The 19,297-nt window shown below is 40.7% G+C and overlaps 1 protein-coding gene and 1 long non-coding RNA gene across 4 annotated transcripts in view; one reads left to right on the top strand and one right to left on the bottom strand.

The window, feature by feature from the left end:
* The window catches only part of TUBGCP3 (tubulin gamma complex associated protein 3), a 76,763-nt gene that overhangs the window by 41,546 nt on the left and 15,920 nt on the right, over positions 1–19,297 (bottom strand). For all 3 annotated transcript variants that reach the window (XM_038570078.1, XM_038570079.1, XM_038570077.1), the window contains exons 4-11: positions 18,590–18,667; positions 17,050–17,267; positions 15,037–15,209; positions 12,793–12,911; positions 12,096–12,221; positions 10,744–10,812; positions 10,276–10,408; positions 8,548–8,714 (exon numbers count right to left, since the gene is read on the bottom strand). In XM_038570078.1, coding sequence (XP_038426006.1) covers positions 8,548–8,714; positions 10,276–10,408; positions 10,744–10,812; positions 12,096–12,221; positions 12,793–12,911; positions 15,037–15,209; positions 17,050–17,267; positions 18,590–18,667 — 1,083 coding nt within the window. The remainder of the gene's footprint in view (positions 1–8,547; positions 8,715–10,275; positions 10,409–10,743; positions 10,813–12,095; positions 12,222–12,792; positions 12,912–15,036; positions 15,210–17,049; positions 17,268–18,589; positions 18,668–19,297) is intronic.
* The window catches only part of LOC111091724, a 34,944-nt gene continuing 30,391 nt past the window's right edge, over positions 14,745–19,297 (top strand). Inside the window, exon 1 of the long non-coding RNA XR_005376623.1 lies at positions 14,745–14,939. This is a non-coding gene — a long non-coding RNA (uncharacterized LOC111091724). The remainder of the gene's footprint in view (positions 14,940–19,297) is intronic.

Raw genomic sequence — 19,297 nt, forward strand, 5'->3', positions numbered from 1 at the left:
GAGAATCCTTTCCAGAGAGCTTCCTGGAAGGACAAAACTAGACTGTACATGGCACAAGCTCTGAATAGCCAGCAGCAAAGAGACTAAGATCTCCTGCTCCTAGCAAGAGCCTAAAGCAAGAAAGTCAGCAAGGAGTAGACAGCTAGGTCAGGGGAGCCCTGGGTGGCGCAGCGGTTTAGTGCCTGCCTTTGGCCCAGGGCCCGATCCTGGAGACCCGGGATCGAATCCCACGTCGGGCTCCCAGTGCATGGAGCCTGCTTCTCCCTCTGCCTGTCTCTACCTCTCTCTCTCTCTCTGTGTGACTATCATAAAAAAAAAAAAAAAAAAAAAAAAGACAGCTAGGTCAGAGAGGGAAAGTCCAAGAGCTCCAACAGGACAGGCAAGGGCAGAAAAGGTTCCCAGTCCCACAGCCGACTGGCATTCCACCAAGCCCGAGGCAGGAGAACTGAAGCCTGATGTACAAGTTCACGTTTGTGTTAACTCCACAAGAAATGAGCTCCCACCCACAGCCTCACGGCCAGTTCAAAACTTTTCCTGGAGGTTTTGCTCTAAGGGTTCTCGAGCTGGGGTTTCTGATCACAGAATGCAGAAAGGGAAGGGAATTCCACTTTTACTGATACTAACTTCTATCTGAAATTTAGCTTGTCCTCCCATTATAAGTGCAAAGAACAAACACCAGTACCCATGACCGTCACCAGAAGAAATCATATACTCTCATCACCTGTTAAAAGCTGGTGCACAGACCTGAAAGTCACTCATCTTTCTTACTGAATGCTAATAAAACATATACCTATTACCGTATCACTAATTTAATACTAAGTGTCCAACTGTGGTTTCAATTCACTTTTCCCTGATAACTAATGTTTCGATTCTTTTCCTGTACTTACTTAAAGCCAAACTGCAGATGTCCTTTGGAAAAATCTCTGCTTTGACATGGTCTTTTTCTCAACTGGGGTATTTATCTTTTTGCTCGAGTCATGACGGTTCTTTATATATTCTGGATACTAGACCCTTCCCACATATATGATTTGCAAATATTTTCTCCCACTCTATGGGTTATTTTACTTTCTCAATAACGTCCTTCAACGTATATAAGTTTTTAATTCTGATGAAATCCAATTTATCTTTTTTCGTTGATTAAGCTTTTGGCGACATATCTAAGAAACCACTGCCTAATCCACAAATATTTACACCTATGTTAATTTCTATAAATATTACAGCTTTAGATGTGATATCAATCAATTTTGAGTTACTTTTTATATATGGTATGCAACTAAGGCCCAAATTCATTGTTTTGTGTGTAGATATCCAGCTGTCCCGGCACCACCTAATGAAGACTATTCTTTCTTCAATGACTGGTCTTGGAACACCTGTTAAAAATCAACTGAACAAAAATGAACACATTCATTTCCAGACTCTCAATTCTACTCCCTTACTGGCTGTCTATACTCATGGCAGCCAGTACCACATCTCTGAATGCTCTGCATTATAATATGTTATGAAATTAGGATGTGTAAGTCTTCCAACTTTATTCTTTTTTTCAAGACTGTGTGGCTTGCACTGCTATATAACTTTGAAGACCAGCTTTCCCATTTCTGAAAAAAAAAAAAAAAAAGGCCACTGGAATTTTGATAAGAGATTACATTCAATCTGAAATCATTTTGGGAACTGCTGCCATCTTAAAAGTATTACATCTTCTAATCCATGAACATGGTGGTGCCATTCCATTTATTTAGGTCTGCTTTCATTTCTTTCAACAGTTTTATGGATTTTCAGTGTGCAATTCTTCCACCCCCTTCCTTTAAGTTCTCCCTAGGTGTTGATTAGTTTTAACCCTAGCATACATAGTACTATTTTCTTAATTTTATTTTTGGATTGTTAATTTCAAGTATATAAAGATGTGACTGATTTTTGTGTGTGGCTCTTTTATACAGCTAATCTGGAAAACTTATTAGGTATATATTGTGAACATTTCAGTTTTCTATATATAAAATTAGGTCATCTATGACAAATTTTCTTCCTTTCCAATATGAGTATTTTTGTTTCCTAACTGCTCTCCTGTCTAACTGCCTCAACTAGAGCCTCCAGTGTGATGCTGAGTAGAGGTAGGGAAAATGGAACTCCTGCCTTGCCCCTGATCTTGGGGACAGAGCGTATATCTTTTCACCAACATGATATCACCCATTAGGGTTTCACAGATATCTGTGATCAGGTGCAGAAGTTCCTTTCTATTCTTAGTCTGAGTGTCAAATTTCATCAAATGCTTTTTCTGCATCAATTGGGTTGTTTTTCCTCACTTTGTTAGTGTGATGTATTACATTGATTTTAATTACATTGAACCTTCAATCCTGGGATAAGTCTCACTTGGTTATGGTGTACAGTCTTTACCTTCTAGTCTATTTTAGTACTTTGTGAGAACTTCTGCATCTATATCCATAAAGGATATTGGTCTGTAGTTTTCTTGGGTTGTCTTTTTCTGGCTTTGGGATCAGAGTAATACTGGCATCACAAAATGAGTTAAGAAATGTTCTTTCCTCCATTTTCTGTTAGACTTTGAGAAGAATTAGTGACAACTTTTTATATAGGTGATAGAATTCACCAGTGAAGCCATCTAGTCCTGGGCTTTTCTTTACTGGAAAATTTTTGAGATTAAGGACTTTATCTTCTTACTTGCTACAGATCTATTCAGATTTAATATTTCTCCAGGACTTGGTGTTGATGGTCTGTGTTTCTAGGAGCTCTCAGGTTTTATTATCTGGAAATGACTTCATTTCTCCACTCTTTCTGAGATGGCGTTTACGGGATACAAAATTCCTGAATGACAGTCTTTCCTTTCGGCATTTTGAACGTGGCATCCTACTGCCTACTGGCCTTCATGGTTTCTGAGGCGAGATCAGCTGTTCTAACCAAGGACCTTTTCCATGAGTTGTCCTTGAGTGAAAACTTCTAAGGTTCTCTGTCTTTCCACAGCTTGATTTCAAAGTGAACTCTTGTGGGCCTCACTGAGTTTTCCTACTTCAAGCTCCTCAGACCAGATAACCTGTTATCCTACCTGCAAGGCACTTATTTTCTTCTTCCTGCTCAAATCTGTTGAGCCACTAGAAAATTTTTTTTCTTTTAACTGAAAGTTACTATACCTTTCAACTCCAGTATTTCTTCTCTGGGTCCTTTTTACAATTTCTGTTTATCCACATTTTGTGCTTTCTTTGATTACAGAACAGAGCATTTCCTTATACAAGTATTTAAGTCAACTACTTTTAAAAGAGTGGTTATAAAGCTCATATATAGCTACTTACCATAACCAGACACTTGAAGAAATATGATTTTACAACTAAGTTATAACTAATTACATAGTTGAGGGAAAATCAGGCAGGAACTGAAGAGACGAAAATATCCAAATTTTAATGGTGTAAGGGTCAGAACACAATTGTGTAAACTACCAAATGCGTTTGGTAAATTTAATATTTAAAGAGAACCTTCCCAAAATTAAAGCCTTAAATGAACATTTATAAATGCATGGTTCAAGAGAAAACAGACAAGTTGAAGACGACCATAAGTAAGAGAAAGACCAGTGGGTATTCAAATTTTATCTAGTGCTCTTCTTATATTAATTAACAGCAAATAATGTACTGCATACTTACTATTTGCCTGACTCAACCCTCAGGCATACACACAATCCCATGAGATCGGCACTACTACTGTACATACAGAAAAGATGTGGAAGGTTAGGCTTGGAGAGAATAAAATACTCGCCGGGAGACACAGCCAACAGAAACTGAAGCCAACAGTCAAACCTGAGTCATCAGACTCCAGAACCTGAGCCCTTAAGCTCCACCCAACAGCTATAAAGCAGGTGAGTTCTAACAAGACCCACCAATGGGCGGTATAAGCCCTCTGGCATCACAGTACTAAACATGGAAAGCCCAGGGCACAGAATGTAATAAACTTTATGTCAAGAAGGATTAATTTTATTTTTCTTTAAGATTTTATTTATTTATTCATGAGAGACAGAGAGAGAGAGAGGCAGAGACATAGAGGTAGAAGCAGGCTCCATGCAGGGAGCCTGATGTGGGACTCGATCCCGGGATTCTGGGATCACGCCCTGAGCCAAAGGCAGATGGTCAACCACTGAGCCACCCAGGTGTCCCAAGAAGGATTAATTTTAGCTCAGTCAAAATGCATTTTTGAGAAATCCCGCCAGCAAAGCTAGTGAAGCAAACAAGCTCATTTGAGGTATAAAGAACTAGCTGAGCAAAGTAACTAGCAAATAAAAAATTTACAAATCCTGAAGATCCTAAGGCCTTCTCTAACCTCAGACCTCCAACAGGAATACAATACAAAACCTTAAAAAAAAAAAAAAAAAAAAAAAAAAAGATAAATCTGTACTACTAACATTGTAGTAAGGTAGTCTGAGGAGTATTATCTATAGTCCTTCTGACTTTTCTAGAAGTCTGAAATTATACAGAAAGAAAAATATTTAAGAAAAACTTTACCGGGATCCCTGGGTGGCGCAGCGGTTTGGCGCCTGCCTTTGGCCCAGGGCGCGATCCTGGAGACCCGGAATCGAATCCCACATCGGGCTCCCGGTGCATGGAGCCTGCTTCTCCCTCTGCCTGTGTCTCTGCCTCCCTCTCTCTCTCTCTGTAACTATCATAAATAAATAAAAATTAAAAAAAAATAAAATAAAATAAAACATTTAAAAAAAAAAAAAAAGAAAAACTTTACCAATGAGGCAAGATCTGAGATCAGTTTAAGTGATCCTCTGAATTACTAATCCTAATATTGTATTCAATAGGCAAGAATGCCTATGTAGTATTTTTTTAAGTAAATAAAACCTTCAGTTTGCCTTACACATATCTAATGCATAAGAGTTCTTCAATATGAGTATCCCAAATGTAATCTATTCCAGTCTTAAAGAGTTTGCTTTTGTCTTACCTCAGTAAATCAATGTTCAAAAATAGTAAAGATAACAGCCCAGAGGAAAATCAATTTGAAGTCTGTTTCTGATTCTATCTACATTTACCATGGATTCTCCGATACCACAATTAGTATCAACAAAATAAATGAATAAATAAGCCCAAATCACACACAAGGCAATCAATAAAGAATTGGTGGTACTTTTAAGACCTCTTTAAAAACACAGATGCATACAATGGATTAGTGGTATAATTAAAGACTACTTGAAAAATCTCATTGCTAGAAAATGCAAACTAATCTCAAGACAAAAGACAAAAATATTACAATTTAGAATTTAGGTGCTAAATTTTAAAAAGATAATTAGCTGGTTTGTGGCTCTATTAATTGGTAGTAATATATATGCCAGTAGGGTCCAAACAACTCCTATCCCAACCTCTGAAGAAAATCAGGGTCATGGAATCAACTGATTGGCAGCTATTCAAAAAGTTATTATCACCCAAACTCATATTATGATTTACATACTACTTATTGGGTGAGGAAAGAGGTGGAATTTTATTAATAAAAAGGGACAAGTTTTCATTTTTTTATAATCTTTCTTTTTTTTTTTCCTATATAAATCTTTTATTTTTGAATGTCATTCCAGGAAATCTTGACTCAGTTCTATCTGGGAATGAGATAAAGTCCAATTTCAATAAGAATTCGGGAATGCATATATTTCCTATTAGGTGCTGAGCTCTGAGGCTCCATTTGTTAACCAGTAACACGACACAGAAATGGGCTGGCTTTTCAAGGCAGTTGTCTAACAACCAAATGGATAAGCTACTCTACATGACCCTGACGCCCAAAGGTAGACCAGCTGGTCTCAGTCAGGACACTGAGTAATTACTGAGAAAGTAGAATGTTCCTTGTTTAATGTTATGCTCACCATACGATAGGAGGATCTTGAAAGAAGCATGAGCCACAACTTAGCTTTTTAAAATAATCAGGCTAAAATATCACAAAAACTATGTATGTTCCTCTCAACAACAGGAGGTGTAATGAGCTTAGTGATAAGGAATAATACCAGTGAAACCTAAGAGATACAAGTCTAAATAATGTATGCAAACCTTAAGAAAACAAAGCAAAACAAATTAAAATCTTGACAGAAGGCAATTTTTATAAAATGCATACAAAAACTAAAATAATAAAATAACAATCTAAAATGCTAGAGATTACGTGGATAGCAGGGCAGAACCTGGGGTAGGTGCAAAATTCCTCATCTAAAAGACAGGAGTGGATTAAAGAAATTGGTTTATTCCTGACATTAGCATTTAGAAAAATACAGGTTAAAATAGGTTCTGAAAAACTTCAAAGTGACCATTAGTAAAATGAAAGCAGAATAGGTTTCAAAGCTTTCAGCTCATGTTTTTTTTTTTTTTTTTTCCAGCTCATGTTTTTTAAAAAAGATAGCTTATTTAGCTAAAGAAACACAGAGCATAGAGGCCCCTGGGTGACTAAATGGTTGAGGGTCGGCCCTTGGCTCAGATCATGATCCCAGGGTCCTGGGATCGAGTCCCACATCGGACTCTGCAGAGACCCTGCCTATGTGTCTGTCTCTCTGTCTCTGCAGAGAGCCTCCCTCTGCCTATGTGTCGGTCTCTGTGTCTCTCATGAATAAATATATAAAATCTAAAAAAAAAAAAAAAAAAAAAAAGGAAATAAACAGAGAGCATATAAAAACCTTTCTTCTTAATCCATAACTTCACTGGGACGCCTGGGTGGCTTAGTGTCCGGGGACCAAGTGCTGTGTCAGACTCCCTACAGGGAGCCAGCTTCTCCCTCTGCCTATGTCTCTGCCTCTCTCTCTGTCTCTCATGGATAAATAAAATCTTAAAAAAAAAAAATCTGTAACTTGTGTGACCCCTATAAATATTTTAAAAAACTTTTGACAAAAAAAAAAAAAAAAAAAAAAACAAACTTTTGACAGACCTGACAAGTGGATTCTAAATTCACATCTATGTAGAAATGTGCAAAAACAGCATGGAAAATTATGGAAAAAGCCCCTACCAGATATCAAACTGTAAAGCTATGGTTACTTAATATTGATGAATAGCAAACAAAACATTAAACTCAGAAAAAGGGAGTCCAAAAACAGACTCAGGTGCACGTGGGAATGTGGTATATGGTAACCATGGCAAAACTAATATTGGGGGAGGGGCAGCAATCGAATCTGTGACTCTCTGCACTACTCTCACAACTTTTCTCTAAGTCTGAAATAATGTAAAAATAAACAGTGAAAAGAAAAATAATTTGAAAAATGCAATCACAGATGCATGATAACCAAATGTATAAAATCATCCCATGATTCAAGTCTAGAAAGACAGACAAACCCACCAGAAAAATGGGCAAAGCATAGGCACAGCAATTAGTAGAATAAAAATAACTGATAAACATGAAAAGCTGGTCAAATTCAGTAGGAACCAGTAAACCACAATACAGGAGTAAAAACCCTTCCTAGAACTCCGGTAGGAGTGCTACCCAGGTGGAGCAGAAACCTCAGAGGGCTGACTGCAGGGTGCTGGAAAGGGTAGGACCAAAATGGAAAGGCTGCATTCCCCAAGAGCAAGCAATCCCATCTCCTGGGACTGACCCTGGAGAAACTCACCAATGTGCACAGGCGGGTACAGAAAAGGATGTTCTTTTTGATGATGTTCAAAAGGTCTACACCTACAAAGACCATAACCTCTGTCAGCAGAAGAGATGCTACAAAAAGTGGGGTGTCTACATCCATTACGTGCAGTAACAAAGGACAACCATAACGCCATGGAGGAACTACCAGACACAATGAGCCACCTGCACCTGTAGGTGCCACCCAGTCCTTCAAAAGCACCCCCAAAGCCATCCTCTGCGGTTGGCTCTGCTGCCATGCATATTTTAAAAGCCACTGATTCCAGCACAACTGGTCTATCAGAAACCACGTGAGCACAACATGAATTTCATGACGGCTTCCATCAAGTTCATCCATCAGAAAGTAAGTGAGAGGAGGAAGCCATGACAGGAGAGCACAAATCACCAACACCAGCCGCCTCCCGCCATGGCCACAAGCTCCCATCAGGGCTTCTTCAAGGTAAATGCCATATTTGCTCCAGAATGCAAGGAGTGCTTAACCATTTAACGTGTGTCAACAGTGCTTGAGCTTCTGTGAAGTTCAGTGTCAGAGGACCTGTGGTCTTAACTGTAGGACTGAAAACACACATGCTGCTTCCAGCAGAACTCACTGTATTTCAATAGGCAAACGGCATATACACAGTAACTTCACTGAAACAGTTGGCACCTTAGTAAGTCCAAGTGAGTTTAGCTTAGTTGGTAACCTTGAGAAGTCACAGAATGCAATGCTGCCTCATGAGGTTAGGAGGACAAACTGGGAGCCCTGGCCCTAGCTTTGCTATAAACCTGGGCAGGAGTTTCCCACCATTAAAACCAGGATAATAATGTTCCACTGAGCACATACAGCTATACTGCTCAGCAGTACATGGCTTTCAAACCTCTGGACAAATACACATCGTTGAGTGAAGGGGAAACAGTTGTCCTGGAGCCCATGCCCCCCGCCCCACCCCGAGCCAGGTGTGAGGCTAGAATGGCATTCCTTACTTCATGGTACGTGTCCTCGAGCTCCCCATCGTAGATCCAGCGGTACAGGAAACTAAGCACAGGGTGTGACACCAAGCTGAGGATGTGCTGCACCAGCGACCTCACATATGGGTCCCCCGTCTTCGTGTATGCGTGCACGGCAGAGGCCAGCTCACCCCCCTTCCTTCCTGTGGAACACACATGGACAACAGGCAAGTTACTCTCCCGGGACAAACCGTTCACACCACACAAACCAAAATGCCCAAGGAATCAAGATGCAGTACATCAGTGTCCTATCACTCTGGGCATAGAAGTGGCAGTGAGCCTGTCACAGAACCAAAAGAGCAAGGGATGGCTCCCAAGTCATCACACATGCACCTGCCTCCCCAGGGCCACTCCTGAGCTTTTTGGCAGCAAAATTCTGGTTTGCTCTTCAAGCTACAGCATGATTTTCACCTTTCCTGACTGAAACACATGTTAAAATTCACACTAGATACTGCACTCCAAGATACAAAAGAATAGTCCTAAAACATAAAAGTTCTACAAGAATACTTGTATTTTACTGCTGTCTGTTTCCTTCCGGTTTTCTGTGGATGTCATGTGCTAGTCTCCACCCACTAAACTGCAGCGGCTGAAACTTACCGACTGAAACACCCTGCTCTATGTCCACAGTGCCCAGTATCCTGGGAGCACAGCTCAGTACAGAGTAATGGCAGTGACAAAAATCAGGTCCATAAGCACATGAAATTTTATGTTAAGAATGATTTTCTTAAATCGCTGAAAGAAGTTAGGGAAGGACTGATGTGGTCTGATGGAGGGGCACAGATGTCAGGCAGCCAAAGGAGCGGGAGGCCCAGGACTGGAGGAGCTAAGTGAGCCCTGGAAGGGGAAAACAGAGGAGTCTGGTAGGATCCCACGGGTGGGGGGCGTGGGGGGGTGGGGAGTGCTCGGCCTCGGAGAGAATGACACGCTCATGCACTGTCCTCCAAGACTTTCTCTTTGAGGGAAAATGCCAGGAGGTAAAAAAGATGCTAGGAGGTGAGGCAGGCAGGGAATGCACAGGTGGAATGGTGAAGTTGGATCCAGACATGCTGGAGTTCTGCCCTAGCATCACCGAGTTGGACGGTGGCAGCAGACATGGGACCATGACCTAGGGGCTGACCCCTGGCTTCTCACGTCTCACTCAGGCCTAATGATCCTAAGAGGTGGAGGCTGTCAGTGTTCAAGCATTACAGACAAAGAGAAAAGACAAAGAGGTCTTGGGCAAGGCAGAACAAACAGTGAGACAATACATTCAGAAAGCAACTAGAAATGCGGACCAAGAGCCTAGAAGAGGCCTCAGCCAGACACACATACTTGACAATGTGTAGCACACAGCTGGAGAGCCTGGATGTGAGCCATAACCTCACGAGGAGAAACCCCACAAGAAAGGCTGCTCAGTCAGAAACAAACAAAAGAGGCAGAGAGATGAACTGTTACAGCATCAAGGATCACAAAATCCTTAACACTAGACCCTCTTCTTTCTTCCTTCATTTCAACAATATACAAAGCTTCCGTAAATACAAAGACACGGGAGCCATGTTCACAACTGGTTGTTCCCCCCTAAGTTATCTATTAACTTGTATGTAACTGGCATACTTCTGGCTCTTCTACAAAAAAGATACAGGAGATCAGGCACAAAAATAAATGTGTGTGACGTTCTCTAAAACCTGCCCTGAAACAGAACAGGTCCATGAGACAAAGAACAACCTTGGCAGTGGTCCACCAGGGCCGCAAGAGTCTTCAGTCTTATCTTGGGGTCGTAAGTCCAAACCAGGAGGCGCCGGAGGGTCAAGCTATTCTCAAGGCCCAAATTCACACCCTGATCATCTTCTAACTGTAGCTAAGAAACAATAAAGACGGAATATTTAAGTACAAGTCACCAAATACATCCATCATTTCTTAATCCATGTAAAGTGAATGTAGAGAAGGGATCTTATAAAACTGAAGCAAGAGGTCCCTTCAAGCTATTAGTGATCTGTTTACAGGAGAGGTGGAACCCTGGCAATTAGCATTACTTGCCTCTCCTGAAGCTTTAGGGGTATCCAGACTGTACAAACAGTATTAGCAAACAGATTTTTTATCTTTTAATAGCAATAATGAAAAACCTTAAAAATTCCATATAGTTGCAGTTTTGTAACACTGCAAATCACAAAGAAATTAAAACATAAAGTTTACCTGGGAATGTAAAACAGAGAGCAATCGGTAGTACTCTTTTAGTTCCTGATGCAAGGCAGCACAAAAACTCTGCAGGAAAAAGTAGGTATCATGAGAGCACAACACAGTCCTCACACATCAACCCACAGGAACTGTGCAGGCACAGTGCTTTACAGCAGTTTGGGGTTCCGCATGACTTAAATTCTGGTTCTGTCAATGGTCTCCCCACGTTCAAGCACCACAACATCTATATTTATTGATGTTAGGAAGCTATTATCCCTTAGCAATGAACTTTGCAGAAAAGGAATGAAAAAATCAGGTTACAGCAAAGAGTGTATTTACTTTAGACAATAATCTTTTAAGATTATATTCCTTCTTGGGGACGCCTGGGTGGCTCAGTGGTTGAGCATCTGCCTTCAGCTCAGGGTGTGATCCCATCTGGAGATCGAGTCCCACATCGGGCTCCCTGTGAGGAGTCTGCTTCTCCCTCTGCCTATATCTCTGCCTCTGTCTCTGTGTCTCTCATGAATAAATAAAATCTTAAAAAAAAAAAAAAAAAAAAGACTACATTCCTTCTATTTCTTCAGAGTAGAGTTTACCAAAATTTAAAAACTAGCAACGCCATGCCAGTTTCTCCCAATTTCTCACTGTTGTTTGTACCGCTCATTCTCCCCACCCACATTATTAAAAACACCGTGGACCTCTGTGATCTTAAATACTGCAAAGGTGTCAAATCAGAAGCTGTGAGAAAGACCTTCACATAGTCCTAAGACAAAAACTTCCCAGAATGAACTCTAGGATGGAATACCAAGCATATTCAGTGGGAAGAACCTGCAAATGAAAAAAAAAATTTTCTTTAAACACCAGCCTCTACACTTTTCTGTGTATTTTAAAGTGATACGCAATCCATCATCTCTAGGTTTATTTTAATGCATTTACATACTCTTCTGTGTTCACACTCCACCAACAGCTACCGTGAACAATTTGTAGTATTTAGTTACCTCTGTCAATACACACCGTGGTCTCTCTTTTCCTGAGTGGACCATGAAGGCTACAATATTCTATTATCGAAATTCATTTAAAAAGAATCCTCAGGCAGCCCCGGTGGCTCAGCGGTTTAGCGCCACCTTCAGCCCAGGGTGTGATTCTGGAGACCCGAGATTGAGTCCCACATCGGGCTCCCTGCATGGAGCCTGCTTCTCCCTCTGCCTGTGTCTCTGCCTCTTTCTCTCTGTGCCTCTCATGAATAAATAAAATCTTAAAAAAAAAAGAATCCTCTTTTTTAAGAATTACTTTCATATTGAGATTTTAAATAAACTAAGCACTCCTCAAAATGAATGGTGTCCTAAATGTTCTGATAACAATGAACATACCTGACCCACAAGTCCAAATGAACGGTCCAGGCTCCTCTGATCAGTGTATTTTCGGATTTTATTATGTAACCATCCCAACTCAGCAAGTCTGACTGCCGTATCCCTCAAAGATTTACTTAGGTTTGCCTGAAAAGAAAATACAACAAAAGTTAAAAATTAACACTAGATTTTCAATTATTATTTTTCTCAACTATTTGTACTTTCAGTGTAATTCTTCGGTTCCAACACATGGAACTTAAAAGTAACTAATATACCATCTGTAAGAACAGAACGAGGTTCCGGGAAACAAAAGCACCAGGCACTGGCAGGGAAATAAAACCTCCATGTAAATGTGGGGCTCAAGGAGCATCACTGAGGCATGAGTGGCAGCCCCTCAGCATGGCAGCAGCTTTGTGTCATCAGCTACCTCTTTAACAGCAGGGAGCTGCAAAAAGACTGCCGACATCAATAAGGGGCTGTGGGAAAGGAGGTTCTGGAAGGTGAACACAGGCAAGTGGAGGCACCTTATCTGGAACTGCGTCTTGAGAGCACTGCCAGAGAACACAGGAGGCAGGCACAGCAGAAGGGCCCCAGGACAAGCCTGTGAGCCACAAACACACAGGGAAACAGGAACCTAACTGGCACTCCCAGCTCTGAAGATCCAGCCCGTCACCCCATCACACCTCATTACGGCTCAGACAGGGCTGGGTTACTGCACCTTGGCCTCCACTTTGTAACAGTTCTCCGTGGTGCTCATCTTGATGTTCTTGCCATCTATGCCCTGGAAGACGTACAAAATGTCTCTGACCAGGGCTGCTTCAGTCACTTCCCCAGCACCTGAAGGACAGTTTTTGTAAGAGCAACACATTTTAAGAGGGAATAAATTTTAAGACAACACTAGTTTTACATTATGTATTTGCAACCAGGACAAAATTGTGAACCTAAAAAATGAGCTTAAGATGGAAAAAGTATGAAGCTCTAAGAAACAAGAATTTTCTAAGTATATGGAAAGCATATAATTTCTTATACAAAAAGTCTTTAAAAAAAAAAAAAGGCGCCTGGCTGGCTCAGTCGGTGGAGCACTCATTTCTTGATCTCGGGGTGGTGAGTTCGAGCCCCACGTTGGATAAAATCTTAAAAAATAAATGAACAAAGCAGTACATAGGAGCTTCATATATAACCAAGGAGCAATACACAGAAAAGGGAGCAGCACAAATCTATCAAAAAGGATGGGTAATTATCTCACAGCATCTAGAAAACTGTGCTGTTGGAAAACTGTGCTGTTACAAAGCATGCAGACAAATGTAGGTCCATTCTCAACCACATGAAGAGAAATGAATACAGTGGAAAAGTCAGGATTTCCATAAACCTTGAAACAAAAAACTAAGTCAGAATTTAGGTTGCAGCAATGACAAGGAGGCAATGCTCAGAAATCCAAGCTGTTAGTGGGAGGGAAAATGTAATGAGTATATAGTCAAGGTGAGCACTCCCAAAACCAGGGTAGTGAGGCAGAAGGTGAGGACAGGTTCAAGTATTCCATAAATATTAATTACATTGAATCCTTGGTAGTACTGTTCAAATGTCATCTACCTCTCATTACAGACCATTCTATTTTCTCATCAATTACTAAGAGACAGAAGTTGAAATACCCAATTGTAATTGTGGGTCTGTCTGTTGGTTTTCCTTTGTACATCTGAAGCTCTGTTAGCAGGTGAATATACACTTACGAGTACTACTTCTTCCTGAAGAACTGACCTTTTCATTGTTATGAAATGTCCCTCTGGCCCTGGCAACACTCCTGCCACTGTCTGGTTTGACAGTAATGCGTCCGTCCATCCTTCTATGGTTAATGTTTGTACGATGTGTTTTTTCATCCACTTACTTCCAACCTACTTGTGTCCCCATATTTAGAATGTATCTCTTTTGAGCAGTATACAATTGTCTAAATAGAATTTCTTTAAATATCTTTTTTTTCTTAATGATTTTATTTATTTGAGAGAGAGAAACATAGCAGGAAAGGAGAAGCAGACTCCAAGCTAAGCAGGGAACCCAATGCAGAACTCGATCTCAGGATCCCGGGTACACAACCTGAGCCGAAGGCAGATGCCTCACCAACTGAGCCACCCAGGCGTCCCTAAGAATCTTTAAAATGAAGTATCTAATCCACGCACATTTCATGTGACTACGGACATGTTTGGTTTAACTTTACCACACTGCTGAATGTTTGCTATTTACCCTGCTCTTCTTTCCTCCTTTGCTCTTTTGGATTCTTTCCTCCTTTCCTCTCCAGCTCTTTTGGATTAATCAAGGATACTGTAGAGTCCTTTTTTCAGTTAGCTCTGTATATCACACAGGCCTGAAGGCACTGGTTAGAGATCAGGAGCCACAGCAAAAAAAGGAGCGGAGATGGGCATGCTCATGGTCTGGAAGCCAGCCTCCCAGCCAAAGCACCCACAAGCAATTATGTGGTACAGGACAGACACAGGTGGGCAGTGTGGCTGCACAGGCTGGGCCTCAAACACTGGGCTGTACTCCCAGGTCCACACAAGACACCCCTGGTGCTCACCTTCTACGCAAGCACAGATAGTAGCCAGAGGGATGTCAGAACCTGGAGATTATGAGCCGACAATGAAGCCTATTCCTCTATTCGCAGATGCTTATGTTTCAAACACTGCTATTCATAGGGCTCTCTTGAAAAAAACTCAAACATTCTATTGGAATCTAACAGGGCTTTAAAACTCTTAATGTGTCCACTTAGCCATCAAATAATCTTCAACATCCTAGGCACTGCCAGACTTCCCAAGGTACATCAGACCATACTTCAGCATCTGAACCTCTCACCATGAGAACAACTACTCAACAACTGTAAGCAAGGACTCCTCATTAGTATTTTAAGATAAGGGAAGCATAAATTCTAAATATGCAAAAAAAAAAGTCTACATTTAAGTCTATCCTTACTCACCACCTGCATCCCCTTCCCTCCTTGGTCTTGTCACGTTGCGAGAAACAGTGTTTGGGATACCTTTTGAGGTAGTGATTTGTGAAGAAGGCTGGTTTGTAGTTAAAGTCCATGCAAGACGTGACCCCAACTGCTGCCGAAGACAGTCTCCCACTCCAGGAGCATGATGAGGCTGTCTGAAAGAAGGAAAGAGCATTTCATATCTCCAAACACCCAGGCTACTCACTTGAAAGACAAAACATTGCTGGAAATTCTGTTCATATTACTATATTGAATTACATAACATTAGAAATCTGAGCTAGGTGAGTGACATCGCCCTACTCAAATCCATCAACTAATCAGTCCAAGGGCTCTTTGGGACCTCTAGGGTGGCATCAGGCACCTCCTACGTATTTCTTAGCATAAAAATCAAAAGCTATTTGACTTTTCTTTACAAACACATAGCATAGGTTACCCATCTAAAACCACTTTGAAATTCACCACTAATTTTAACTTCAAACTTAACAGCTTTCATCCATCCAGCATTTGTGATCACAGAAGTAAAAAATCTGGAGTGCTGTCCCCTGTTCTATATGCTCACTAGTCTCCCAGGATTTTGCAATTTATCTTAAAAATGTACAAATATAAAGTCAAAAGCAAAAGCACAAAAGGTCAAAATAGCTTTTGATAATTTGGAGAATATGTCAAAGCTGCTGTTTTGGAGGTGCCTGGGTGGCTCAGTCGATGAAGCGTCTGCCTTCAGCTCAGTTCATGACCCTAACGTCCTGGGATTGAGCCCCACATCGGGCTCCCTGCTCAGTGGGGAGTCTGCTTCTCCCTCTCTCTTCCTTCTTGTGCTCTCTCTCAAATAAATAAATAAAATCTAAAAAAAAGAAAGAAAGAAAGAAAGAAACGGCTGCTCTTTGAAAATCTAAGACATGACAGCTGATTTCTGAGGACATATGTTCTGACAACTGCAAAAAAAACATATCGCTTCCTGGGACTGCGCCACACAAATGAACCTCCATGGAGCAGACTGATTACTGATAACTAGAGCACAGCTCTCCCTCTTTTTTATCTTCAATGGGGGGGAAAAAAGTCATTAATAATACTTATTAAACTATGACTTTCAATACAGTTCTAAATTTAAGAGAAAAATTCTAAAGGACCACTTCAGCTCAAAGTCCTCTATACAGTTCTTTTTCACAACAATTATCTCAAACTCTAAGGTAAAAATGACAAAGTCTGTCGACTGTTTCAGCCAGAACATAAATCAGAGATTAAATCTGAAAAATATATCCTGCTGTCTTTCTAGAACACCAGACTGCATTTATAACCTATGTGTGCTACACACACACAAGATTCTAGTGATATGAACATAACTGTATTAACGTAATTTCCTATGACACTATGCTCATGTGAAACACCCATGACGATGAATCTCTAGTCACTGTTCTGTATAAATACCTACTGGATGACAGTTTGCTTTAATGTGATCACCAGGAATGAACCATGCATAGAAATATGTAAAAAGACAAGGAAAGCAAAGTTCCAAGTCCACTACCGCATCAGCAGTGGCTTCATTCCCAACCACAAACTAGATCTCCTGGAAACATGAGATCTGACCGCACATTAACCATGCGTTCCCGGAGCTACTTATCTTAATTCTCGAGCACTACAAGGTGCCATAATTCTCAGTCTGAAGACCTCAGTACTTGAGGACAAGAAAGCTTTATTTCAGTTTACTTATTTTTTAAACAATAAAGAGAATAGCACACATGGGTAAAGGAGACCAATAATCACTGAAGAAACTATGGGAATCCAGCAAGGGAAATGTCAATCAGTTACCTCAAAATGAAAGGCCCATCCTATCATACTTCTGAAATAGGGCCTTACTACTATGCACTTGCATTAACAAAGTAGAGTAGGCCAAAAAAGATTACAGTCAACCATGACTAGAGAGGAAAGAATTCCCATTTGAAACAGAGAAGAATAAAATCCTAAGAGGAACAATCAATGTGTGCAAGCTTGATTTACCCTGGAAGGAGAGACTGCGGTGTTGGGGTCGGGCCATTTAAGGTGTACACACTTATGCTACTGACGCCACTGCTTCCCATGCTACCAGCGCTCTGGGTCGACTGGGTGCTGCGGTCCTGGTAGTTAAGCGGGAGCGTCTGGGGCCTGGCGTAGTAGTAGGGAGTCGAGTGAGCATCTCTTGGTAATGCTTGAGCGAATAATGCAGCATAGCTAGAAACCTGAAAATGAAGTCCATTAAGAAATACAGAGATACAGGGGCACCTGGGTGGCTCAGTCAGTTAAGCATCCAACTCTTGGTTTCAGCTCAGGTCATGATCTCAGGGTCATTGGATCAAGCTGTGCATCATGCTCCTCGCTCAGCACAGAGTCCATTTGTCCCTCTCCCTCCCCCCACTTGTGCTCTCTCTAAAATAAGTAAATAAAATCTTCTTAAAAAAAGAATACAGAAATATAAAATTACAGAACACTTCCCAAATCAACAAAGATAATTTGTATTCAGATTTTAGTTCTTTCTGTAATTGATTTTGTACTCAGTAGGCAATAATTTAGTTGTTATACTTTTGAAATATGGCAGAACTGATAAAAGTTTCACAAAGTTTTCTAAACTCCAAAACTGCCACAGGGTCTGGCAACTAAAAACATGTTCCTCAGAATCCAAGCAAACTAAAACCCAAACAATCATTCAAATATTTTTGCAAGTATGGCATTATCCTATAATGGAAGACGGCTCCTTACTCAGACGTAGGCTTTCAACATAAACAGGCCTCCTGCACCACACTCCTCCCCCATAGGCCCTCAAGTTTCTGTAGTGGAGCACCTTCTTGCACAAGACACTCGGCTCGCAGCAGCCAGACGGCTCTTCCAACACCACGTGGGCCAGAAACTAAACCCGCGTGGCAACAAAGTTCGTACTGGTATGACAGTAATTAATGTTCATAATGATATCTGAAGACACAAGAAAACCTAAAAAGTCCTCTAACTCATACAGAATTGAGTATTAATATGCAGCTATGCTCCTATTAACAACTTGTGAAAACTGTTTTTATGCTCTATTTCATGGGACATTCTTGTATTTGAGGTAATAATGTAACTCTGGAAAATATCTGAAGGAAAAGCAGTAAGTGCCCTGTCTAAAGAAAGAAGGAAAGAAAAGAAAATCTCTTGACCTTCTAGGACTACCAAGAAAACTAGACAAGTTATTTCTTTCTCATTATTTTCTTAAGTAAAGAACCCAATTCCTATCAAAATTGGTATACTTGCCCTAACTAGACACTAAGCATGTTTTAAATAAAGGCACTGGCCACCTGAGTGGCTTGGTTGGTTGAGTGTCCAACTCTTGGTTTCTGCTTAGGTCGTGATCTCAGGGTCGTGGGATTGAGCCCCAGGCCAAGCTCCCTGCTCAGTGAGGATGCTGAGATCTCTGCTTGGGATGCTCTCTCATTCTCCCTCTGTCCCTACCCCACTCTCAGTTTGCACTCTCTAAAGTAAATAAATAAACATTTAAAAAAGAAAAGGCACTGAGCTGCCAACAGCCTCTTACCTTGTTCGGCTGCTTGCGCGGATCTTCACTAAGGCTTAGCAAGAGGTAGAGAATTGACCATTTATTTTTCAAAACTCCCTGTTTAAAAGGAAAACATTAAAAGAACAAGTCTGTACTACTCTCCAGCTTTATCTTTCTCCTAAATGATCCTTATTTCCAAAATAGAAACATGTTGTTGTTTTTTTAATTCACATGGTAATAAGTCTAAGTGTGTTCATATTTCAGGTATGACAAACAGTGCTACCCAATAGAAGGCTGCAAATAACATTTTCAAGAGGTCATGAAACTAACCAACCTCCTGAAACTAACCAACCCCAAAGTGCCTAATGAGAACATGTGTATAAATTACCCAATTACGGAATAACAGCAATTCCCCTTTAAAATACTTCTTAGAATAACCAACTTCCTAAATGTAGTGATTACAAGAAAAATGCCATCATGAAACAGGTGAACGCTTCCCCTCCTTTATCAAAGTGCCACGTAGGCCATAAAAGAGAATAATTGAAAGAAAAAAAAGGGAGATTCTAAAGTATACAATGTAAGTCTCAGCACCACGTATACTGAAACTCAAGGCTCTGCAGTAAGAGTTCTCAAAACAAGCAGTACCTAGGTTTCTATGTAAGGTTATCATATGGACTCCATTACTTTCCAATCGCGTCTCACTCCACCATAATAGCCCACCCTCAATACATGTTTCCCAAATTTACA

The sequence above is a fragment of the Canis lupus genome, chromosome 22 (genome assembly GCF_011100685.1).
Source record: "Canis lupus familiaris isolate Mischka breed German Shepherd chromosome 22, alternate assembly UU_Cfam_GSD_1.0, whole genome shotgun sequence".
Classification (NCBI taxonomy): Eukaryota; Metazoa; Chordata; class Mammalia; order Carnivora; family Canidae; genus Canis; species Canis lupus.